This window comes from Tripterygium wilfordii, chromosome 23 (assembly GCF_013401445.1).
Source record: "Tripterygium wilfordii isolate XIE 37 chromosome 23, ASM1340144v1, whole genome shotgun sequence".
NCBI lineage: Eukaryota > Viridiplantae > Streptophyta > Magnoliopsida > Celastrales > Celastraceae > Tripterygium > Tripterygium wilfordii.
The window spans coordinates 11,385,680-11,409,820 of NC_052254.1; the positions used below are offsets into that span (position 1 = coordinate 11,385,680).

General features: G+C 36.9%; 4 protein-coding genes across 11 annotated transcripts; 2 read left to right on the forward strand and 2 right to left on the reverse strand.

Moving 5' to 3' along the window:
* The first annotated feature begins 3,237 nt into the window (after window positions 1–3,237).
* On the forward strand, window positions 3,238–4,036 carry LOC119993752 (abscisic acid receptor PYL2-like). Its single transcript, XM_038840974.1, has one exon. It carries the CDS (start codon window positions 3,300–3,302, stop codon window positions 3,858–3,860), a length of 561 nt encoding a protein of 186 aa, XP_038696902.1. The 5' UTR covers window positions 3,238–3,299; the 3' UTR covers window positions 3,861–4,036.
* A 3,054-nt stretch (window positions 4,037–7,090) lies between these two features.
* LOC119993007 (homeobox protein ATH1-like) lies at window positions 7,091–11,214 on the forward strand. Of its 3 annotated transcripts, none has more exons than XM_038839877.1 (5): window positions 7,091–8,140; window positions 8,770–10,140; window positions 10,252–10,607; window positions 10,708–10,768; window positions 10,870–11,214. In XM_038839877.1, the coding sequence occupies exons 2-5, from the start codon at window positions 8,965–8,967 to the stop codon at window positions 10,978–10,980; spliced, it is 1,704 nt and encodes a 567-aa protein (XP_038695805.1). In that variant the 5' UTR covers window positions 7,091–8,140; window positions 8,770–8,964; the 3' UTR covers window positions 10,981–11,214. The 3 variants fall into 3 exon arrangements, with proteins under 3 accessions (XP_038695805.1, XP_038695806.1, XP_038695807.1); XM_038839878.1 differs by having other exon boundaries at window positions 7,091–7,424; XM_038839879.1 differs by having other exon boundaries at window positions 7,091–7,419.
* A 403-nt stretch (window positions 11,215–11,617) lies between these two features.
* On the reverse strand, window positions 11,618–15,531 carry LOC119992616 (protein NDL2-like). Of its 4 annotated transcripts, none has more exons than XM_038839399.1 (11): window positions 15,402–15,531; window positions 14,304–14,403; window positions 13,716–13,813; window positions 13,462–13,574; window positions 13,185–13,245; window positions 12,995–13,081; window positions 12,837–12,914; window positions 12,695–12,751; window positions 12,528–12,583; window positions 12,209–12,344; window positions 11,618–12,108 (listed from the first exon to the last, which is right to left on the reverse strand). In XM_038839399.1, exons 1-11 carry the CDS (start codon window positions 15,459–15,461, stop codon window positions 11,896–11,898), a joined length of 1,059 nt encoding a protein of 352 aa, XP_038695327.1. In that variant the 5' UTR covers window positions 15,462–15,531; the 3' UTR covers window positions 11,618–11,895. The 4 variants fall into 4 exon arrangements, with proteins under 4 accessions (XP_038695327.1, XP_038695328.1, XP_038695331.1 ...); XM_038839400.1 differs by having other exon boundaries at window positions 11,896–12,108; window positions 13,462–13,550; XM_038839403.1 differs by lacking the exon at window positions 14,304–14,403 and having other exon boundaries at window positions 11,896–12,108; window positions 13,462–13,550; window positions 15,402–15,519.
* A 4,847-nt stretch (window positions 15,532–20,378) lies between these two features.
* LOC119992996 lies at window positions 20,379–23,903 on the reverse strand. 3 transcript variants are annotated; one of them, XR_005466474.1, is made up of 6 exons: window positions 23,073–23,903; window positions 22,431–22,483; window positions 21,684–21,850; window positions 21,450–21,613; window positions 21,217–21,365; window positions 20,955–21,096 (listed from the first exon to the last, which is right to left on the reverse strand). XR_005466474.1 is itself a non-coding variant. In XM_038839857.1 (5 exons), exons 1-5 carry the CDS (start codon window positions 23,809–23,811, stop codon window positions 20,732–20,734), a joined length of 1,488 nt encoding a protein of 495 aa, XP_038695785.1. In that variant the 5' UTR covers window positions 23,812–23,899; the 3' UTR covers window positions 20,379–20,731. The 3 variants fall into 3 exon arrangements, 2 of the variants coding, with proteins under 2 accessions (XP_038695785.1, XP_038695786.1); XM_038839857.1 differs by lacking the exon at window positions 21,217–21,365 and having other exon boundaries at window positions 20,379–21,096; window positions 23,073–23,899; XM_038839858.1 differs by lacking the exon at window positions 21,217–21,365 and having other exon boundaries at window positions 20,379–21,096; window positions 21,450–21,601; window positions 23,073–23,894.
* Window positions 23,904–24,141: the final 238 nt, after the last annotated feature.

Below are 24,141 nucleotides of genomic sequence, written 5' to 3' on the forward strand. Positions count from 1 at the left end.
GCAAAACACTTATCCCAATACAGCCACATAAGCAAAACACATTTTACAATACAGCCACATCAGCAAAAGACAACATCTTTGTTGGCCCAATACCACTTCACCATTGCATTTGCCCTTATATCTTTTAAAAGGTATGGCAGTGTCATATTTTTTTTGTAGTGTTTGTTGTAGACAGGACAAGTCCAGTCCAAGAAACCTGTTCTGTGTTGTCTGTCAGGGATTAACATGAGATTTTTGGTAGTCCCCCCGCTTTGGTCATATCTCTCTGACACAAATGCGTAGTCCTTCCAAAAATATATCATCTGCCCTCGTCTCTATCCAAATTTAGTGCACAAGATTCTCCCAAAAAAAGGGTTCCAAAAAGAGAATATTCCATGCTTGGTAGCCGATTTATTTATTTAATTAAACAACTAATATTAAAACCAATATTCTTCAATTTTAAAAAAGTATGTAACGACTAATAATCCTCCCAAGTTGAAAAGGCATATGGGAAATTCGATGGGTAATTTTGGATCAGTATGGCTATTTTTTCATAACCTTTTGGAGGGACAATATACTGCCATCAAAGCATCGTTGGAGAAAAATGTAAATTTTGTGCAGCATGATTTCAATATTTTGGTATTCAATGAACTAAAGGAGTTTGTTTCATCTGCATGGTTAAACCATATTATGAAGGAAGTGTAACGTTCTAAAGTCGTCGGATTTGATGTCCAAACATATGGCTGTCAAATTAGACTAACTCACGGTTTATCTTATGCACATGAAATATCTAATTACGTACTACAAGCTCATCCAATTCCTCCTTCTTCTGTCGATTCATACTGGAGAAAGTTGGACTTCATGTCGAATACAGGAATGCAACATGATGATCTTGGTTGCATTGTTGAGTTGGAATTATTTACTGAACAATTCAAACGAAAGTCTCGATCTGGTAAGCTTGGGTTGTTACGAAAATTACGTGAAATTATTAACCCTTTAGTGACTTCACTTGTAGAGTCAAAGGTGAATAATAAGACATGTGGCCGACCAGTCTCTAAGAAAAAGGCTGACACCTCAACTCGTCGAAATCCATTTGCATTTGAATATGTAGTAGCTGAGGATTTTCCAGTTACACCTGACTCACTGAGATATATCGACCAGTTTCCATCTCATTTGCATCAATTTATAACTTGTGTGATAAATATCATAGCTGACGGGAATTGTGGTTTTTGAGCCATTGCTAGCTCATTACAGATGGAAGAAGGCCAAAATGCATGGGGTCGTGTAAGGTATGATTTGCTTACAGAGTTGAATACATACATCGATGAGTATGCATCTATATATGGAAGTTATGAAAGGGTGTTTGATATAAAAGAAGCACTGACATTTTTTGAGAGAGAGAGGTCTGCATCATTGAATCACTGAATGACTATGTCTGACATGAGACACTTGATTGCATCATACTACAACATTGGTTTGATCTTAATTAGCAGTGCGTAGTGCATTACGTTCTTTCCTTTGCGCTCTTTCCCACCACAACTTTCACAAAAACAAAGTGTGCTATGTATTGGATTTGTCAATCAAAATCACTTTGTGGAGGTATCCTTGGTCTCAGATCCACCAATGCCATCTATTATGATGCAATGAGACATATATAGATATGAATGTGCAGCACAATGGACCATAAGTTATGAACGTTGAATTTTATAATCGAATATGTATAATATCGAATGTATCTCAATATGTTATAAATTTAGATTCAGATTAATAAAATGGTACAAATTATTACTCTTTAACTTTGATCACGAGAACTAATTTAAAATAATTAATTATAAATTATTGGATTTATTAATGAAAATAACTAAAGTATTAACGAAATTAGAATATTAGTTTAAATTAATTTTAAATAAAATTATTATAAACTTTAACCCATAGAAGTTTGTAATTAATTTGACAAAAAAACTATCAAGTGTCACATCAAAAGAATAAAATTAATTGGAATCAAGAAATTTGAAAAGTCTATAGGATTGATGAACATTATTTGTATTCCGTTTTTTATTAAATATATCCTATTAACCCTTTAAAAATACACTAAAATAGAATATATTTAATAAAAAATTGAATATAAATAATGTTGATCATAAATTATGGATCTTAACTTAGTAATATAGAAGTATATAAATAGATGCACCGTAGAGTTAATTGGTCTTGAAAAAAAACAGAGAGTCAAAGGTGAGGTAAGGTGTAGGGGCCTACAAAGAAAAGGAAAAGAAAAGAAAAGAAAGCAGAGTTGGAAGTTAAAAAGTCACGCGAGCAGTTTGTTAGACAAGTCACGTGATCCTCGAATCTCCCGCTTTCCATTTTCAACGATCGTGACAATTCCTCCCCTTCATTTTCATTCATGGCAAATTATCTTTCTGTCCCTCCCTTCTCTTCTTTTTTACACTTACCTCCTTTCCCTTGTATTGAAAAATCAAAATACTCTCTTAACTACGGACCAACGCAAATTTGTCTTTTCGTGAGTTGTTATCATTGGTTCTTAAACCTAAAAAAATGTTTTATTGTGTGAGATGTGCAAGACTTTTACTTACATACCACTTGATTGTAAGGGTGTAAACGATTGGTTATGGTTGATTTTTTCAGTTATTTCGATTGGTTTTATTTTATTTTTAGAAGATAATCCGATCAACCGATCGGTATAACAATCCATTCGATTTCTACGATTTTGTAACACCCCCTACTCGATTGGTTATGCCCAATGTCTTTCTTTCGATGTCCACTAATGCAGTGCGTTGGTCGTTCCCATATCCCACATCGGATAGGTGGGAGCAAGAAATGTGCTTTATATGTGGTGGCCAATCCTCCCCCTGTAAACCGGTTTTCAGGAGTGAGTTATGCCCACTGCATCATTTGGTATCAAAGCCCAGGCTCATACTAACGGTGTGGGTGCATGTGGATCCACGGGATTGGGTGCAACATGTGGGACAAGTGTTCTTTAGGGAGGGTGAGAATTGATGCAGTGCGCTGATCGTTCCCATATCCCACATCGGATAGGTGAGAGCAAATAATGTGCTTTATATGTGGTGGACAATTCTCCCATTTTAAATTTGTTTTCAAGGGTGAATTAGTTCGACTACATCATTTTCCACTCCTAATTCTCTTACATTAGCATTTCACACACACAAACACTTTGTCAAACACCAAGTGACATGTTTGTCCTTAACACAACACAATCCTACCCCACCAACATAAATACCAACCCCCCCTCGTGTACTCATTTTGTCCTCCTTTCTTTCTTTCTTTCATGCTAAAACTAAGCCATGGAACCACCCCCAAAAGGCCTAACCCCAGAAGAGTACAAGGGCCTCAACCCTCTCATTCACACATACCACAAATTCCAACCATCACCAAACACATGCACATCCCTAATCACACATCGAATAGACGCCCCGGCCAAAGCCGTCTGGCCTCTCGTTAGGAGCTTTGAGAATCCACACAAATACAAGCACTTCATCAAGTCTTGCAACATGAGGGCTGGTGATGGTGGTGTAGGCAGCATAAGAGAGGTGACCGTGGTTTCCGGGCTACCGGCCTCGAAGAGCACGGAAAGGCTGGAGATTTTGGATGATGAGAAGCACATATTGAGCTTTAGAGTTGTTGGGGGTGAACACAGGCTTAACAATTATAAGTCTGTGACTTCTGTTAATGAATTTAACAAGGAGGATGGGATGGTTTACACCATTGTTTTGGAGTCCTATGTTGTTGATATACCAGAAGGGAATACTAAGGAGGATACTAAGATGTTTGTGGACACTGTTGTCAACTTGAATCTTCAAAAGCTTGGTGTTGTGGCAATGGCTTCTCTCCATGGAAATGATTGAATATTAATGAATGGTATGGTGGGTATGGATTTAAATTTCATTTCTTTTTTGGGTATTTTCTAGTGGGTTAGAGAGTTGGGATTGGTTGGTTTGTGAATATTGGTTGAATTTGATACAATATTGTATGATCTTGTTATTGATCAAATGTTATGGGTTTTGGATTTAATAAATATATTGATGACGCACACATCAAATAATGAATTCTTCAACTAATGTTTGAACACGATATTATAATATAATAGTGCAACTTTTGCATACTTGTTCAATAATTTTGTTAATCAAAAACATTGGTTAAAGAATGATTAACATTATTTGCACTCCGTTTTTTACTAAATACATCCCATTAATCCTTTAAAAGCACACTAGAGTGAGGCGTACTTAATAAAAAATGGGATGTAAATAATATTCATCTTGAAGAATTTGCAATGCATTCACATAGGACATTATTCAATAAAATATTGTATTGGAAGGGTTCTCTCTGTGGTATGTTTGTTTTTCATATATTTTTTATTTTTTGGTAAACAGAAAACAGCCCCATGCTTGGTTGTTCATTTTAGAAAACGCAAGAAATTTGAAATCACTTGGAAATAGGAAACGAAAAATGACGTAATTTTAGTATAGTGGTCTTAAAAATCATAGAAACTAAGCTAATTACCATCAAATCAATCTATTGGTCAATTATTTTTAAAAAAATTACTCAGAACTGATCAATAACAGATTAATTGGTCGATTAAATTCATGTCAAAAAATCGATCCTAACCAACTATTTACACCCCTAATTTAGTGGGCAACCAGTTTGGGGGTACAGTTGTGTAGCGCCACCTTTTAATGTGTGGCTTCAATGTCAACTTGAATCAAAAGAAAAGGACTTCAACAAAAAGACGAGAACTTTTTTTTTGGAGACATGTGAGCAACCTTAGCGTTCATGTGACTATGATGGATTGGGCCTGATAAAACCGGGCCAAATCAAGTTCATGATCTATGTGGTCCAATTTCCCAACCCAAGTCGAACAGGAGTTTCAAGGGGAAGTAATATGGGCCCCAACTAAATATGAGTTATAGCCCATTTCACGGATAGGCCTTCTGATTATTGGGCCATAGCAAAAAAAATCAACAGTGGCCCATAAAGAAAAAATTAATGAAAAATATTTTCCGCCGCTGGGATTTGAACCCAGAATTCATGCTTTGAATTTGCCATTGTGCTACAGCGGATGTTTTGTTATGTGAATGATTTTTAATAATTTAAATCTTAACAAATCTGAAAGATGGAAATAATGCACTTCATTGATGAGTTTGCTGAACATGAATAATTCTACTAAGTAATAAAAAGTTTAACTAATTACATTGCACAGTCTATTGCTGTGGGTGCTGTTATTCGAGACTACGAAGGCTATGTTCAAGCTGCTTTCTCTTAATCACTAAGTGGGTCTTATGGCCCGCAAATAGCTATTCTTAAGGGCATTTGGGTCGCCTCTTCTGCTGGTTTGGTCAAGTAATTGTGGAATCTGATTCAAAAACTATTATTATTGATGCTCTTGTCACAGATGATTATGTTTTAGCTCTGTATGGACATATTTGTGGATGATATCAAGGCACTCCTGCAATCCTTTGGAATGGTGGTTTTTCGGTTTGCTCGCAAGGAAGTGTATCAAATTTTAGGAGCTTATGCTTTGGTTTGGGGAATGTCCCGATTTCCTTGTTCATTTTGTAATCCATGAAAACTCTAAACTTTTTTAAATACATCAAAAATACATAATATCGAAGGCATTTTACAAATGCACTCCATAATTAGATCTGTCATCGTCGGCCATATCATCGTATATAGGGGGTCATTCTCCAAACCAAGGAAATCGGGACATTCCCCAAACCAAAGCATAAGCTCCTAAAATTTGATAAGACTTCCTTGCGAGCAAACCGAAAAACCACCATTCCAAAGGATTGCAGGAGTGCCTTGATATCATCCACAAATATGTCCATATAGAGCTAAACCAAATAATCCAAAAATGCCTTGTTTGGGATCAAACTCGGGTCATCAATTTCTGACAGCATCTTGACCGGAAAATGGGTGGAATGGAAGCACCTTGCCACAAGAAGTCCAAAGGTGGTGTCGATTTCCTCCAACGGTGGTCAGATTGTCCGAATCAGACAACTTTTCTCGCTGTGGACATAGACTTTCGAATGTGATTTCGGCAGTTACGATGGACGAAACTCATCAGGGTTGGTCAGGTTTAGTTTGTGGTGGCTTAAGCTTCAATTTAGTGATAGTGGTTACTGGATTGGTGCTGGGACAGCGACGACATCAAGGTCGGTAGTGGGTGCTTGTGAGAAATAAGAAAGAGATGGTGAGGGGATGAGATGTAAAGAGCATAGGATTTAAAAAAGACAAAGTCAAAGCAAAGTCATGATATGCTGATGAATACCCGTTATACGAGATGGGAATCCACCATCTTTCGATGTGAAATTCTCATCATATGCTTAATAAGTTTTGGGGTGTAAGTAAAACTTACCATTAATAAAAAAAGTAAATCCATTGACGGGATTTGAACATGGAATTCAGGTTTCGAATTTGCCATTGTGCTACAGCATATATTTGACAAGTTATGCAACTTTTAATTATTTTTAAATCTTTTGACACCCGAAAAATGTAAATATTGCATCCGAGAATGGAGTTAGGCTGAAAAATTCTGCTATTAAGTTTGTAAACCCCACATCCATATGGATATATATGAGATCAAAAAACATTTATCAAATGCCTGTGAAAAAAAAAGTGTCAAATCGAATCGATTGTCTGATTGACCGTTTAATTAGTTAGTGTCAAAGGTAAAGGTAAATCAGTGAGGATCGATCGTACAATGGATCGAAAAACCAAAAAAAATTCAACGAAACCATCAATAAACCAATCAAATAGTAAATTAAATTTATGTTAAAAAATGATAAAAAATTATCGAAACCGACCTGTACACCTCTGCTTGACAACACTGTTTCATCATAATAGATGGTTCCTCTATACTAATGCACTTGATACTCCCCTGACCAAATTGCGTACTCTATAGACTCCTGGCCTGTGGTTTGCCTAAACAGTACTGCCATTTCAATAAATTCGTCAAAAAGATCACATTTTGGGTTTGCTTGCATAAGCAGCTCTCTCTCTCTCTCTCTCTCTCTCTGTATATACATGTACACCAAAAGTACAAAGTTGCTTAAACATTGTTTTGCTCTCTCTTTTAACAGTGAAATTGCGTTAAAACTCTCAGTTGTTGGATTCTAAAGAGAAAGTTCGGGACTTTCTTGCTTCATTTACTCATCTTTCTTATCATAACTAAAATTGGCTAAAAAAGCAAAAGACTTTCCTTCTGAAAAAATGGTGAGGCTGAGAAGACTTACCATGAACAGAAGTTTCAACAGAGAAAATCCAGATATTTTGATTGTGATGATTGCAGATAAGCGGAAGATAAGGGTTGGCAAGGAGGACAAAGGAGACCAGAGAGAGAACAGTAGAGAGATGGGGATGGGCCCTCAAAAGCCTGTAACAGAAATGAGTGGTACTGGCAACAAAAGAGTTATGTGTGTGTTTCCCTCTCTCTTTCTCTTTGTTTTTATTGCTCTGTTTTGTGACTTTTCTCTCTCTATCTGAATTTATGGGTCCAATTCGTTCATCCCCATTTCTCTGCAGAAGCTTTTGGCAAGTTTTACCTTTATTTTATTGATTCTCTGAAATGGGTGTCCTTTATTTCCAAAACCCATACGTGGTTTGAGCTATAAAACTTGTGGGTAGGGAAAGAGATGATGAAAATTATTGGCCTCTGAAACTCTGAATTTCAGTTTCTTTTTGGTTGGATTCTTCTGGGAAAATCCCACTTTTCTGATCATGCAAAGAAAATGAACCTGCAATCTGTATGGGGCTTTTCTTTTTGGGGGGTGTGGTTTAAGAAAGGTAAGCATAATGATTAATGCACGAGTCCTTGTTTTTCTTTTTACACAGAAACAAAGTTGTGTACCACAGTTTTTTAATGGGTTTTGACTAGTCTTTTCTTTTGTGGATAAAGATAAACCAATGATTTCATGTGAATTTTGGGTTGCTGTGGCTTGTCTTGTGCTCTTTGTCTGAACCTACACATAGGATCACTCTCTCTTTAGGTTCTCGGACTCATTTCTCTTTTCTGATTTGAGAAATCCCATGAACCTGCATAAAAATTCTTAATTCTACTGTTTTGCTTTCTGCAATATTTTGGGTGAGAAAATTCAAATTCTCAATGGCTCGTGACTGAAATGAATGCAAGGTTGGTCGTTGCTCATGTTGTTATCTTGACTGTGGTAGACCATTTGTTCTAAACATACTTTTGAACTTCTGTGCTGTAATTGTTGAATGTTTTGGCTTATGATTCATGCATCTTTCGATATAAATTGAAGACCTCTCTTACTTCCTTTTTCTGGGTAGTGAGTATTATTCCTTGAATGTTACTGTATAACTAGAGTAGCAACTCACAAAGCTAAAAAGAGGGCAATCAAGTAGGAATGATGATAATCCTCAAGATTAAGAGCTTGAAAGGGAACCTTTTACCAACTATGGCAGATGTGTATTTACTAATTATGGCATTGTTATCTTTAAAAGATCAAGTAAAAATAGAATGTAAAGATACAGTCATTTCCAGGCCTATCTCTTCCCTTTAACACTGTAGGTTTGTCATTCATCTTTATGTATCATCTTCCTATGCTGCTGATTTCCTGGCATTATAAGCTTGTCACTTTAGCTGTAATGCTGATAGGATTGGAGTTTGATAGAACTGATGCTTTGATTGTTTGTTCCTACTAGCTTTTGGTTTTCCAAAGGACCAAATGGGATAGAGGGTGAGAGAATCCTTTTTTTTTTCTTGAGTTCTATGTTTGAACTTCCATTTTTCATTTTCAGGTTAATTTTATTTGAAAAGTGTAAGGAGAATGGTCAGAATATAGATACTACTGGCACCAGCATCCAAATTAGCACATTCTTCCTTCTCTGATCTCTGCTGAAACATAACTGGGTCGATGATTCATGCATAATAGCAACATCTAAGTGATTTTGAAGCTATTTACGTCAATTGCTATGTGATCGGTTGGTCCAGTAATGATGGAGAATCACTATGTTCCAATAGATATGGCCAGCAGTAATTTGTTTGTGGTATCCGGGGTCCCATCACAAACAACCCCCAATTCACTGATGGAATTTGGCTCGTTCGATCGTAACAACCAGAGCCAGGCATTATCTGGACATCCGGTGATCTCAGATTTGCAATCTGGGTCTGTCAATGATCTCCATGCAAATATTCAAATGACAGAAAGAGCTGGTGTTTTTGACTCAGATGCATTACCTGCATTGCTTGGAAGGAATATTGTGGGACAAGCTTCCCCTTGCAGTTTGAATCCCACCAATAACACCGGCTTCCAGCAGCAATTCATGAGCGGAACACCAATTTCTGGCTCTTCACTTGCCACCCTTTTGGCTTTAAGAAGTGATGTTCAAGAAGATCTGAACAACTTGTCAATTTATTCACCTCCAACGTTTCCTCCACAAGCGCTAAGAAATTATGATTGCTCTGATACTGCAAATCCTACATTGGACACCCATGTGTACTATTGTTATGGTGAAGGTCAGGACAAGTTTCCTAACACCTCAGAGGTTACCGGTAAGACACTGTTAAGCCCGGGCTTTGAATCATATTCATCTATAGGCAACATGGATCTAATTGGCTGGATACCTTCAAATGGTGTAAATGTGGATGTAGATAATCCTTATGGCTCATGTAAATATAATAATGAGCGTTCTTTGAGTCTTGCCACTTCCCAGCCTTCAATCATCAGTGGAACTAGCATCACAGATCATTGCTCGGTGGTAAGATGTTCTGAAATGACACGTGGTTGCTTGGAAAGAACAAGGTTGGGCTCAGAACAGACTTCCTGCTGCGGTAAGGAGCTCTCTCTAAGTTTCAGTTCCAACCGTACCACTCAGTTCTCCCAAGTGAGATCTGGATCAAGATATCTTGATGTAATTCAGGAAATACTTGCTCAAATTGCGAGCTATTCGCTACAAAATCTGGGGCACAAGAGATTCTCTACTGGTGGAATCAGGGGAGGGGAAAGTGCGCCATTCTCTTCAAGTTTCTCATTCGAGGGAGGGAAGCCCTTTATGGGTTATGACGAATATCCTGATGCAAACAGCATGCTTGAGATTGAAATGGAGCCAGCTGCCCGAAGACTGGCAGTCGAAGTAAAGAAAAACCAATTGCTGAGTATACTACAAGTGGTATGTCCCATTTAGTGCTTCTTGCTGTTGGAGTTTGGAAGCTATGTAGCTTGATCATGCTGTTTGATTTTTGTTCCATTCTTTTTGGCTTCGACATTTCTATGAACTCAGGTTGACGATCGATACAATCAGTGTTTGGACGAGATCCATACAGTCGTATCTGCATTCCATGCTGCGACTGAACTAGATCCACAAGTGCACGCTCGTTTTGCCCTTCAAACAATCTCATCTCTATATAAAAGCCTAAGAGAGAGGATCAGCAACCAAATCCTTGCAATGGGAGCGCATTTTGATAGTGAATCCATGGTAGAAAAGGGAGTATCTTTTGAAACTTCTTTCTTCCAAAAGCAATGGGCTCTCCAACAGCTGAAGAGAAAAGATGATCAAATATGGAGACCCCAGAGGGGCTTGCCTGAAAGATCTGTCTCAGTTTTACGGGCATGGATGTTTCAAAACTTTCTTCACCCGTAAGCCCTCAAACAAAACGAACATCTTACACGCATTTTTCCAGAACTTTTTGTTGTTCTCAGTGTTGTATGTTGATGACATCTTATACTGATTGTCCAGGTACCCGAAAGATGCAGAGAAGCATTTACTAGCAGTGAAGAGTGGATTGACAAGAAGCCAGGTAGTCACTGCACTTACACCTTCAATTGCATGAATCTCTGTGGCATTGAAAAGTGTCTTGATGGCTGGATATCAAATTCGTTTATACGTTTTTATGATCAGGTATCGAATTGGTTTATAAATGCTCGTGTTCGTCTATGGAAACCAATGATAGAGGAAATGTATTCAGAGATGAGCAGAAGAAAGGCTCTTGGATTCAACAATTCAATGTGAATTGAAGCTGAGAAAGAAATGCATTGGAAAACCTGGACCATTTGTTTCTTTTATCACTTAATAGGAAAGGAAAACGCATCCAGTCATCCACAATATGGTTCTAAACTTGTAAGTGTACATATACTGCCGAATTGGGTGGTCAGGGGGTGCTAGTTACACTAGCAATTATTACTTGTATTAGCATGAATTAAGGTTTTAAAAGATCAATCAGAAGCTCTACATGATGTTTTGCAAGTGTGCCTTCATCTTCAATTTCAATCCTATTTTATCTTGGCTTCAAAAGAACGAACCTAATATAATACCATCCCCCAAAACTAACTTGTACCAGAAAAAAAGATGAACGGATTTTGTAATGTGTCATTCACGCCACTAATATGAAAATACGTCATATATCTAATGGACACGTTATTGCCGTTATAACGGAATTCAGAACGAATGTTTTGTTTAGCCCAACATGCAAAGTTAATGGACTTGTTTAGCCCAAAAAAATACAAAGTTGATGGACTTATTTAACCCAAAAAAAATACAGGGATTTGGTAGGAATGTTGGATTTTTTGGAAAAATACATAGGAAACCATTGAACAGAGGATCACCCGAAAATTCTCCGGATGACCTCTTCAATCTGAAAAAAAATACAAGTTCAACAAACTAACCTTTCTATTGATATCATTATCATTCCATGGTAAAAGAGCTTACCATGAGAATTTCAGAGAGAAGTTGGTGATTGGAACGAAGACTTATGTTTACAAAAGAATGAATGACAATATTTGCTTTCTTCCTAACATTTCTAATTCACCTATATTTCCTCTTTTCATATTATCTACAAATGTCTATTAAGACAAATGAAAGAAATTTTAAACTTACATTGTAGATAGTTTACAAAAAGAAATCCTTCCAGCCTCTTCACAAAACCCATCACGACATTCGCGTCTTTATTGGTTTCAACTTCAAACCCATGCTTTCTGGTGATAAAAGCTCTGGTGAGATGCAAATCGGACTCAAGGGACTTCTTGGGCTGACACTACACTTAGGTGGCCTGTACATACCATATCCCATGAGAAAGTACTCCAACGGGATCAACATGGCATGAGGCTGTTCCTCAGTTACCATTGACCCACATGACTGAACCTGCGGGTACCAACACTGGTTGATAAACTTAAAGAAGTGCATCTTCCATACATTCAAGCAAGCCAAATATTACACAATGAGATAGGCCCCTGCTACGTACCTCAACTAAAGCACTGTATCTTCTGTCTAGTTTCGAAGTCATGAGAACCGCATCAGAGTGAAACGGAGAACTGTCCCCGACAAAAATTAGAGAACGACATTGTAGCATTCTCAATCCTTCAGTGATGTCTGGCCTCCTGTTCGACCACGAGAGAGTTTAAATACCAGATCAAAATGTACAGGCATGTGATGTATGCATTTCACCATGTTCCAGAACCAGTAAATGCAACAGCAAGAAAGAGTGTAAGATTGGTAACCAGTAATCACAATATTGAGAGCAAACTCATGGAAATGAAAACTTCCTCAGCAAGAGGCGTTACCCATTCATTGCTTCAAGAAACCTCCACACGTTCAAGCTCTGCCTTTCATCCAACAACTGAAAATAGAAATACAAGTTAAAACGTAAAAGAGTGCTTAGTTCCTGACCAACAATCATTAAGCTCCTGTAAAACATAATAGGGTTTCATAAGAGATAGGAAAGATTAACTCTTCTGCAGGCCTGAACTATATCTGATTCGGGTACTTGAGAACAACCACGAACCTCCTACCACATCATTTAGAGTCCAATTATCCAACTGATCCCATACACATAAGCAAATCAAGGGGATCAACTTGAAGCAGAAAAGTACCTTGCAAAAATACCGCTTCAGCAGTAACTCCTTCACGACTCCACACATGCCATAGTAGTATACTAAATTCAATAGCACCTGCAAATAAATTAAGAGTCCTTGATTAGGATTGATATTTCTAAGCCCATAACAAATGACAAAAGAAGCAGAAGGGAAACCTTATTATACAACCATTCTGTCCAAGAGGGAGCTTTGCAAAGAGGAGAAACAAGTATCAAACCAAGAACCCGTTGTCTGTATTTCATCTGTAGCAGACAGAAACCCAGCAGTAACTTTCAGGACTCCAAGACAGAATTTTTAAAGCATTCACAACAAAGTATCTGCAAGCTACCAAGGAAGAAAACATACAGCAAAGAGTGTAAGAATGTAAGCGCCAGCTGTCACCCCCATACACATCACTGCATCAAGTCTGGAAAAAATAAAAAGGAAACGACAGAAATGAGATTACTTCCGAAATTCCTAAATTAATAGATAACTATGACAATAAATAATGAAGGGGGACTTTAGCTGGTTAGATGCAAGAAAATGACAGCTTTGAAACTTTAAAATATGTGGTAGATTTGTCCACCAATATTCTGTCGAGACTGACACCTCAAACAGACCATATAGTAACACATAAAATTACCTAAAGAAGTTGAGAACCTCCACAATCTGATCTGCCAAGTCATCAGCAGAAAGCACAGGGTCCTCTGTGCTGATAGAGGCAGCTCCTAACTGCAATGTTTCTTGAAGAAAGTGCTGGATAAGAAATGATGTAAATTGCACATTCAAAAAACATACATCTGCAGCACGCTGAGAGTCTAAAGCGAAAAGAAAATCTTTATGAATGGAAGAAAAGAGAAGAAAAAAGTTGTGCAATCAAGCTATCAAGTTACAAACCTCATGCCCAGGAGGACTGATATGATATATGCAGAAATTGGGGAGGAGCAAGGAACATGCTTCTGGACATAAGAATAGTCCTTGAAAGCATGACATGTCTGCTCAAACCATCCAAAACAAATCAAGTTAGATGTTGATAGTTTATACTTCTATTGCCAGAATAAAAGGATTCAATGGCAGGCATAAAAACCCCTAATTTCATCCATAAAGAAAGAAATAAAGTGCAAAAATGCCCACTTATCTTCATTCCTTAATAACTCAACTAAACAAACTTAAGATTCAATCAACCTAAGATCCTTGAAAAGAGCAAAAATGCTTCAATTGCATCATGTCTATCTTGTACGAGAGGGGGAAAATAATTTATAGCACAAGATTAGCATTTCAAGGAGCATAAAACCATATGGTTGCCCCACAAAATTCCCTAAAGAGATCAACCCACTCTCCATTCAGCTACAGAAAAGAGTAACCATTTATCCAAAAAATTTAAAAATTCGGACTATTAAAATGGAAATGCTTAGTAAATTGTATGAAAACTTAATAAAAGAGTATAAAATGACCGAAATGAACCTCAAATTCCAGTTTACTCACAATTTAGAGCTAAATCAGGATAAGTAACAAGAGCAGGTTTGTCCTGATCTCCATATACAGCAACAGAAATAGAACCGTGGCGAGTTTCTATAAGATGCTCCTACATACATAATCAATAATTCATTCACATTACATTAAAAAACAGTTCTGAAAATCATATTGAGCATTTTCGTCATCAATGGTCAATTCAAAATAAAAGTGGTAAAGGCCAAAATCATGTAAGTATATTCGTGAGGATATGAATTTGCATGTGCAGCAACGCCTTCCACGGACTTCCCATGGCAAATGGTTCTTATTACCGACCATTACCAACAGAATTACACATTTAAAGACCAATACTAAATATTGGCAGGCTAATGTTTAGAAGATATTAATATTAGAATTGGCTGAATTTGAGAAATATAAATAGGTAAATGACATAGTTTTCCAATAGAAGCTCCTCGAGCCGAAGAAAACAAAAGAAAGAAACTGCTCCTAAAAGTTCTAAGACCTTGCAGCCATGTGGATCAAATGCCCAGTAATCATCAAACTGCACAAATATTCCTCACATAAACAGAATTTCCTAAAACTAACCTGAAAACCTTGACAATCAAAATAACAAAAAAACACATTCCATAAGCTATAAATGTTAAAAATATTAGTGCAGGAGAAGAACTAGCTCCCATGACCATACCATCGGTCACACAACACAACTCAGAAGCCAAAAGGCTAATTGAAATGACCTTCAAAGAAATTATCCATATAAACAAACAATGAAAAGTTGATAAATATCAGTAACTGACCCATAAAACTGTAAACCTTATCGCAAGAATATCAAAAAATCTATCTACATTTCAACTGAAAAATTAAGAAAACAAAATAGAACGAAACTAGGACAAAAACAAAATTTAATCAAGTTTTCAGGCTTAAATCCGAAAGTCAGAATCAATTAGGAAGAGCCAAAGGCAATCAGTTATTTCTTGCCCCAAAAAACACAAAACTACAAAATACAGCATCATCGTTTACTTTTCCTTTCCCACATTTTCTCAGCAGCCAGCGGCAGATACGTATTGAACGACTAATACAAGCATTCATACACAAATACAAATAATGCATTACCTTCCCACCAAGAGAGATCGTTTCGATATCAATGGACACCGAGTCGCTTGAATCTGCCATTTCCCTCCCTCTCTCTCCTCTCTCTCTCTTAATTCGGGAAGAATACGATGGACTTTCCTTCCATGGCTTAATAATATTTTCTCTCTCTAAAAACTTGTAACCGTGGTTAACTCAAACGAGTCACCGACGCTCGATTATACGAAGAACTCACCTCGCCAGCCGTCCGTACTAGCAGGACCCAACCTCAGACTCTGGTTAACTTTAACCTTGATTCGTAAGGCCGACAGTTTTTCTCCAATTACTTCTTTGCCCTTTTTTATGAGGATATTGACCGACGTGCGCAGATTTAGGCTGTCTGGTTTTTTTTGGTTTTTTCCAAAAATTTGAAAATTTACCATATAAATAATCTTTTTTTTTCTATTTTTGTTTTATCTGTTACCATGTCAGTCAAAAATGTGTTTTTTAAAGTGGATTTTTGGCACGTGAGAGTATTAGAGGGAACAGATGATTCCCAAAAAAATTATAGATAAGTTGATCATATCATTGTTGGATTGGGGGTGGGTGCACCAAAAAATTTTGAAAAAAAATCATCAATGTGTAATATTCAGCATGACGAATCCGACGGTATATTTTTTTTCACACAAAAATCAAATTCACGGCGATCAGAAATCTAACTTTTTGAGTTTATATCCAACGGTCTATAATTTACACGTCTTTTTCATATTGAATTTAATTTTTGTTTCGAACAAAAAATATATAATTGGATTCGACATGCTGAATACTACACATATATAATTTTCTTAAAATTTCTTAAAAATTTTTGATGCACCAAAATGGTGTATCGGTTGAGTCTAGTGTTTTTAAACACTGGATCTACCTCGGATCCACCATTTTATTCTATTAAGTAGAATATCATGGTGGAAGTTTTTGAACAATATTTTGATATTATCTTATTAGCCTAACTTCAACAAATTTTTTGGTAAAATCTGTTTTGCAAATTTTCTTTGATTTATGCCTTCATGTTCGAAATCCTATCCATTTTTCTCTTTCATGTGTTAAGTCTGGTCATATAAGACTAATATCTTTCAAGTGAAAATGATATATAAGAAGTCCTAGCATCTCTCACACACAAGATGTGTTTTATGGGTCTAAGAACTAATAGCGACAGTCGCAAAGAACAAATCTATGCTGGCACGGGGTTCAGAATTGACAATATCCTGGATGTGTTTGGGCTTAGATTTTGAACATGGTATCGATCTTGGTGACGTATCAAGTGGTAGGACTAACGTAAGAAAGTGTCTTCTTAGTTTCACTGAGGTGACATGCACAGGAGAAAACGTGAGCTATGTCGTTCCCTGAGGTCAATCCTCAGGGGACGCTCAAGTCAATGATACTATTAATTGGGAGTACTCAGTACTCGAAGCTCACTCTCTCAAGATTAGTATTCAAGAGTGCAGAATTCAGAAACGTTACCTAGAGTTAGAGATCCTCTTTTATATGTGATGAGTGAGAGAGCTTGTTAGAGAATTTTCAGGAGGATTGATTTTCCCGCGATGGTGAATCGTCGCATGATTCTCAGTTTTCATTGGTGTTTGGTCACCAAGGATTTCCGAGGTGACTTCTACTCTTTCATCCCGCACGAGGCGGTATCTCAATCTTGCCGCAATGCTCTCCTCTCGATTATCTTGCCTGGAGTTCTTTGATCGGCAGCTAGTCGGATACGCATCATATCCTTCCACCACATGTCACCATTCGAGAGGAGGATAATTTTGGTTATATCACAATTAATGCAATGTAACGAACCGTATAGCTAGAGTAGTCAGTTTCTGCCATATGCCATTTGGCATTTGGTAGCATATATATATATCACACAAGACAAGTTGTTGTTATACTACATCTGAAAGTGATACGAACATATACGCCGCCAGAGATTGTGCCTCGATCATATATATATATATGCCGAGTCTGCTTTCACTCACAGAATTGTTTAGTTGAGATATCATGTCCATGCATGCATGCATGCAACACATACAGTCTTACCACTTTCCATTTGAGTTGGTACTTGTCCTTGGCATTTACCAAAAACAAATATACATACATATATAGTTTTGTTTGAGAAGAATGAAACATATGCATGAGAATTATGTATTCATACAGCTACGTGATTACTTGGTTAAAAAATAAAATTCCATTAAGATACATTATCATTCCAGCGTATCTAAATAGATACTATGTTTACATATGTGTTCTTATATCGTTACATTCCGTTTAAGATTAGGAATAGGCATAATCGGACATATTTTTTTATTTATATTTTTACGTATATATATATCGTTATTTGGGAATCAAGAAATAGGGTTGATTATCCATCTTTTTGATACATATAAGACATCCTTCTTATAATTCAAATCAAAACAATTGGATAATTGAAATTTGATCAATCGATCGATGAATTGGAAAACACAAGCAATGTAGTAGCTAATTTGCAACCTATAAATAGAGACAATATTGGGTATCCAAATTCCAATTATTCGACACAAAATAAACTATAGAGAGCTGGAGAAGTAAAATATGAGGAGTCGAGAAACAAGAATGTTTCATGATCGATCGTGGAGAGGTTTCTGAAGTGAATTGGAATGCTTGTGCCGATGAATATAATCTTGACAAAGGATTTAAGGATGGAGGATTCAATGGAACAAGATGCTGACAAGCACAACAATCGAGAAGCGACCTCGACCTCCGACAAAGACAGAGCGGAGAGGTGCCAATTCAATAAAAAAGCTGTCTGACGAGCCCACATGAGGCACAATAGTCGAGAAGAGAGCATCTCGACAAGATCAAAATGTCCATCAATCTAAAGTCAAGCATACCACCTCGAAAATCTCTGGTGATAGAGCACTCAGAAGAACCCAGAGTTTTGAAGGAGATCAACTCGACTTAGAAAAGAAATCATGATGAGATTCACCCTTCTGTAAATTCACCTAAGAATCAAAAGAGATCTACTCCTACAATTGTTAGAACTTTCTAATTCTTATCAAAGAGGATCTCCAGCTCCATGTAAAGTATATTGAATTCTGAATCCCGCCCTTCATTACTACTTGAGAGAGAGAATATCGAGCACTCTCCCACTGATAATAACTGATTTGAGTGTTGGAGAGGTCTTCTGAGAACACCTTCGGGACCCCAATAGCTCACAAGTTCTATTGTGCAGGTTGCCTCAACGAACCTGAAGAGATATTTTTCGACGTCAATCCGATCACCTGATACAATAGTGAGACGAAAGTTAGTTTTGAACGTCATCAGGAAGATTAGGGATCCTACCAGTGATATTTTGGTCATTCCATTCCCACCCATATTTGACCTTCGCTATTGAAATTACTATTTGCAGCCAAAACATAAAATGATAAAAGGAGGCTTGTCAATCCATCAAAACACACAAGAAAGGACCACCTGATCTTTATCAAAAAAAAAAAGGACCACCTGATCATATTTTTCTGTCATAATCACTGTCGAGTATTGGTTTAATTAAAGTGAAAAGCATGCATCATCAATAGTAATTTTCCTTAAATTTTCTTTTGATGAAACTTTCTTGTAGGGCTGTTCACAAAACCTTAGCCAAATATAACCAACCGCCAAATCGGCCGATTGATCGGTTATTGTCAAATATATATTAGTGAGGATCAATCGAAAAAATTGATCAAACTGTCAATAATCAACCGATTGATTAGTTAAATTTATGCCAAAAAATAAACCGAAACCGATCGTGGACATCTCTACTTTCTTGTGTTGTCCAAACGGAGAACCTTTGACTGGGAAAAGAACAACCAAGCTTAATACATCATGAGTTTCAATTATCATGTAATCTATATGTATAGATTACTTACCTTGCAAGTTCAAACTATTCATGATTGGTTATTTTTATACCCATATTAATCATGAGGTGATTGATGGTGATTTAGCATAATATCATGTAATGTATTGGAGGGTCCATATATACATTGATGGTTAATTTCTTTCTTCAAGGTTCTTGTCAATAACATGGGATGGATGACTTTTATTCTCAAGGGCGGACCCAAGCATAGTTAAGTGGGGTCAGTTGGTCCCATTCAAAAGAAATTAATATTATAATAAATTGTACTAATATTTTATAAAAAAAAATTCACTTCTTGTTCATACTGAATTTTAAAATTCTACCAATATCTCTAACAAGTATTAATTTGACTCCTCACTTCATTGTTAAAAAGCAATCGGATTGAATCAATTGATTCAATTGGTTGAACATTGTACTGGCTGTTATACCTGCACGTACGATTACACTTGAAAATATGTTCAAGTTATCAAAATAGAACAAATTTCAACTTTAGATAACCGACTTGAAGCATTTAAACATTGAGCGATGAAAATAGAAAATGACTCATCTTTCGGTATGACATGTTTTATTAACCCATTATATTACAAAAAACATTGGGCTCTCCTGCTAGTACTATGGAATAAGACTGGATAGGCCCAATTAACTGAAAACTAAACTTCTTGATGCCCAATCACACGAAGTAGAAGAACATGGCACAAAAAATATGCAGGAAAGGAAGATAAATCTACTACCACATCCAAAAAGGCAAAAAGTTTACGCCAACAACTGTAAAATGCTCCAAATGCACCAAACCTTTTAGCTTCTAAGTTCTAACAAGCATTCAATCATCTTGAGTATGAATGTAGGGAGTTGAACAGAAAAACAACGCTATCTCAGTCACAAGCATCCAAAAATCACTGGCCGTCCATTTAGCTGTAAACAAATTTTCTCATGCAATTGTAAATGTTTGATGTTGCCCCAAATGAGGGCTGGCCTCGTTTGTTGTGCATGTGTTGGGTTGTCGGTTGTCCATCCCGCACTTGAATGAGAGTAATAGAATATATACAAATGATGTGAAATGCCCCAACCCAACAAGTTAACTTATTGGGTTGAATAGCAAAGTAAATTCAAGGCTAATGAAAAAGAGGATAGGATAGCATTGAGAAGAGAACAAGAGTTCAGTTAGTAATGGAAAGCATACAGGATAGAATTGAGTACTTAACATTGTCCATCCAAGCTTCAATGGTACATCTTCTATAAATGCCAAGCTAATTACTAAAACTTCCCATCTGTTAAGCTTCTATCAACTATCAAGGGAAGAAGGATAAGCATTCAACTGCTGTAAATCAGGCTGCAGTACAAAAAGTGCCTCTGCTGTTCTGTGGTTGTAGAGATTGTTATCCCAAAAGAAAATTGCACATTATGGAGTCTATCAAAACCTATTCATACAGTGTATTGTCTTCACCTGAGGCTGGATAATCTACCTCACCGAGTACTCCTGAATTTCATACCTGGTGAACTTAACCTCTCTACCACTGTCATTCATTCTCTCTTCTTTACGTTTTCTTGTATCGTCAATTGCTCCTGATGATATCAAGCCAGAAGCTGTGGATAATGCAACATCCATTGAATCAACCATGTTTGTATCGTCATCAAGTTTATCATCCTCTTCACTCTCATTTTCAGAGTACAAGAAGTAATCTTCTCTCAAGTTCTCACCATCTGACCTAATTGCTGGAAGCTCATAACCTTTTCTTGATTTACGAATTATGGATTCTGCATAAATCTTGTAGGTGTCACAATCGAACACCTTAATACCTTGCTTTTCAACATTTAGTATCCACCCTGGAACCACAACTTAAAATCAAAATTTTGAGGTGGAAAATAAAAATCAAATTCCTGAAACATCAAATAAAGGAAAACAAAAAATTGAAGGGTGGATGACTTCTTCCAATTAGCTCCTACCAAATTTGCCAACTTAGTAATGACAGCAAAATATTGCAGTACAGCAAGCACTGCCAGCATGCACCAGACATGCAGTCAAGTAATGTCCAGTCTCCACTTCAAAAATTGATATGACAGAACAGAAGCTTCTCCATGTCATAATTGGTGTGCTGAGAATAACCAGACAAGCCAATGCAAGAAGTGCTAAATCCCCAAGAAATAAGGAAAATGACAGAGATAGCGAAGTAACTCACTAATGAGAGCTATAGGAGTGCCAATAGTTGGTTTGCTTGATTGGCCACAAATACCAGTCTGACCAATGATCCACTTGCTTAACTGTGAGGATAAGCGAGATTCACAGAACGCATCCATATAGGAAATGACCTTGGTCTGGTCACCAATTTCCCTACAGCCAATCCTGTCATGAGATTTAATGGACTAACAATAAAAATCAGAACAGCAACAACAACCATCTCATTCTCTCATACCTGGCAAATCGTATGGCATTGTCAGCAACTAACAACCATGTCACAGCAAGACTTTTCAAGTGTTTGCTAGGTAGTTCAACTCCCCCTTGAAGGTCGAGGAATGAATACTCAGCCATTATCACAGCATCATATAAGACCTCTCTCAAAAAAACCTCATCCTCAATGCTCTGAGACAAACCATAACAACATTTGGGCAACCAATAAAGCTTGATGAGTTTCTTCAAAGAGATAAGCACTACATATTCCATTAATATAACTATCCATTAAACAGCTAAGACTATGAAAGGCTGCAATTTAAATTCCCACATTTAATGAAGTTTACAGCCCACTAATATGTTACAGATTACACAAAAAAAAAAAAAAAAAGTAAAGTGGAAGCCTTACCCACCTACTTTGGGTTGGGAGCAGTCAGTCCTTAGCAGTAGCAAAGTGAACCAAATAAAGAACTAAGAATGTTATATCAATTAATAATGGTGCGAGTTTGGTACCATGCTTGGCAAATTTCCCAACCAAGAAAACAAAACTTGGTTATGCAAAGCTTCAAAGGCTTTGACAACAGAATCAGGAGGTTTGTGTGATTTATTGTTTCAAGTTTCGACATTCAAAGACGTGTGTATGTGCGAGCGCTTGTGTGTGTGCATTCTGCATGATTGTGTAAATCCATGAAATAAAATGCTTCTAGCCTTATATTGCTTTCAGTACTAAGAAATAAACACAGTAAACCAATAGGAAATGTAAGACGCTAACCAGTAGGGAGGTGACAGGCAACATCGGCTCCAACAGCATTCTCAGAATGGTATCTGATTTTTGAAAACAATAAATCACAAAGTACAAACATCACAAATTGATAAATTTAAGAAGAAAAACAGAAGGGTCAATTTGCTATAGTAAAGCTATAAAGTAACTAATTTTTTAACTTGAATGAAACATAGAAGCAGGGTATAAGATAATCAGGCACAAATTATACTTGTTAAACTTAGCGAATTCATATTTATTTAACTTAACACCACTTAACGTAAACAGAAAAAAGTACTTGAAATACTACTCAAATTGTTGGGCAAAAAAATTTTTGTGACCAACAGTAACAAGACAGAAGTTTAGGGTCGGCCCTTAGACATGCCATCAAGTATCAACTGTACAGCCCCAACACTAAAGAATTGTTCATAAAATCAATTTTGACATTAGAGCTCATTGTAAAACAATATAGCTTCTTAGACAGTAATCATGTAGTCTGAAGCATTCCAGATTTGCATAGATCTTGCTGTAATCTAAAAATTTCAAAACAACAATGTTATGACTGGTAAATAGCATGTTAACACACCCAAATTCTTTTTCGGCACGCCAAAAGCCAGAAAAGGAATCTAAATCCAAGTAAGCATGAATTCTTACCAAAGAAGTAAACATTCCGAAAACCATTGATCATTTGAACCACATTGTTGCGCAGTTCTTCCTCAATCTCAGTTCTCAAAGTAAACGATCCAAATTTCAAGCACAATCTCAACAAAAACGCCTCAGTCATAATAGTTCCAGCCAGGTAACCCACCTCACATCCCTCACAAACCCTTCCAAGAACCCCATCCCCTAAAAGCGGGAAAAATGCCCTCATAACCTTCCCCGTGTCGCAGTTTTCTCCAACTCTCTTAACCATCCACACGCGCACCAAATCCTCAAAACATGAGCTCAAACTTTCCAGCTCACCTTCTTCCTCAAAATGGGTACCACAACAAATGCTAATATAACCGACAATCCCCTCCAATAAATCCTCAATCTCTCCCCTCAGCTCCTTTTTGTCAAACACAACCAAACGGTACAACTCGCACATGACCGGAGCAAGTGTAGCCATCTTTTGATTCACATTACACGAATCAGAACAAGAAACTATCAACTGAAACAATTCTTTAACAACCAAGACTGGCTTAGAATACTCTTGATCACTAAACTCCAAAGAATGAAATGTCAAAGCCGAGTAAAACCACACAATTTCAAGCGGTGGATCGGGTAAGCTTTGCAGTAAACGACAGAAAATCGAGGTAAAATTGCAGAAATTCCTCTCGCCGTTTCGACGTTCGGATAAAAACCGATCGATGGATTCTCTGAGCAGGGGCCGAAAATAGGAGATTTGGTTCATTTTGAGATGATTAACTGAAATCTGAATTGGGGTTTTGGAGTAGTATTACTATTTTGAGATTAGAGCAAAAACCCTAGGAATTCGCGGTTATTTACTATTTAGCATGTGGAGATGGGGAGGGAATTTTGGGGCATTTTGGTAACAGGACATGTTTTGAATTTGCGCCTTAATTTATTTTCTAATTCATATTACTATATTCATGATAATTGAATTAACAACAAGATTAAGTCCCAAAAAAGCCCATCTACTTTGCAAAATCGATCGATTGAGCCTTCTCACTTTCTTTCTTTTTTCGAGTCATTAAAACCCCTATAATTTGAAGAAGGTGCT

Coding starts and splice junctions, on each gene's coding strand:
- LOC119993007 (XM_038839877.1), top strand. CDS start 8,965: ATGATGGAGAATCACTATGTTCCAATAGATATGGCCAGCAGTAATTTG. Junction 10,608..10,707: donor TTTCAAAACTTTCTTCACCC/GTAAGCCCTCAA, acceptor CTGATTGTCCAG/GTACCCGAAAGATGCAGAGA. Junction 10,769..10,869: donor GTGGATTGACAAGAAGCCAG/GTAGTCACTGCA, acceptor TTTTATGATCAG/GTATCGAATTGGTTTATAAA.
- LOC119993752 (XM_038840974.1), top strand. CDS start 3,300: ATGGAACCACCCCCAAAAGGCCTAACCCCAGAAGAGTACAAGGGCCTC.
- LOC119992616 (XM_038839399.1), bottom strand. CDS start 15,461: ATGGCAGATTCAAGCGACTCGGTGTCCATTGATATCGAAACGATCTCT. Junction 14,404..15,401: donor CGATCTCTCTTGGTGGGAAG/GTAATGCATTAT, acceptor TTATGTATGTAG/GAGCATCTTATAGAAACTCG. Junction 13,082..13,184: donor ACATTCTTACACTCTTTGCT/GTATGTTTTCTT, acceptor TGTCTGCTACAG/ATGAAATACAGACAACGGGT.
- LOC119992996 (XM_038839857.1), bottom strand. CDS start 23,811: ATGAACCAAATCTCCTATTTTCGGCCCCTGCTCAGAGAATCCATCGAT. Junction 22,484..23,072: donor TCGGAATGTTTACTTCTTTG/GTAAGAATTCAT, acceptor TTCAAAAATCAG/ATACCATTCTGAGAATGCTG. Junction 21,097..21,449: donor CACTCCTATAGCTCTCATTA/GTGAGTTACTTC, acceptor TTGTGGTTCCAG/GGTGGATACTAAATGTTGAA.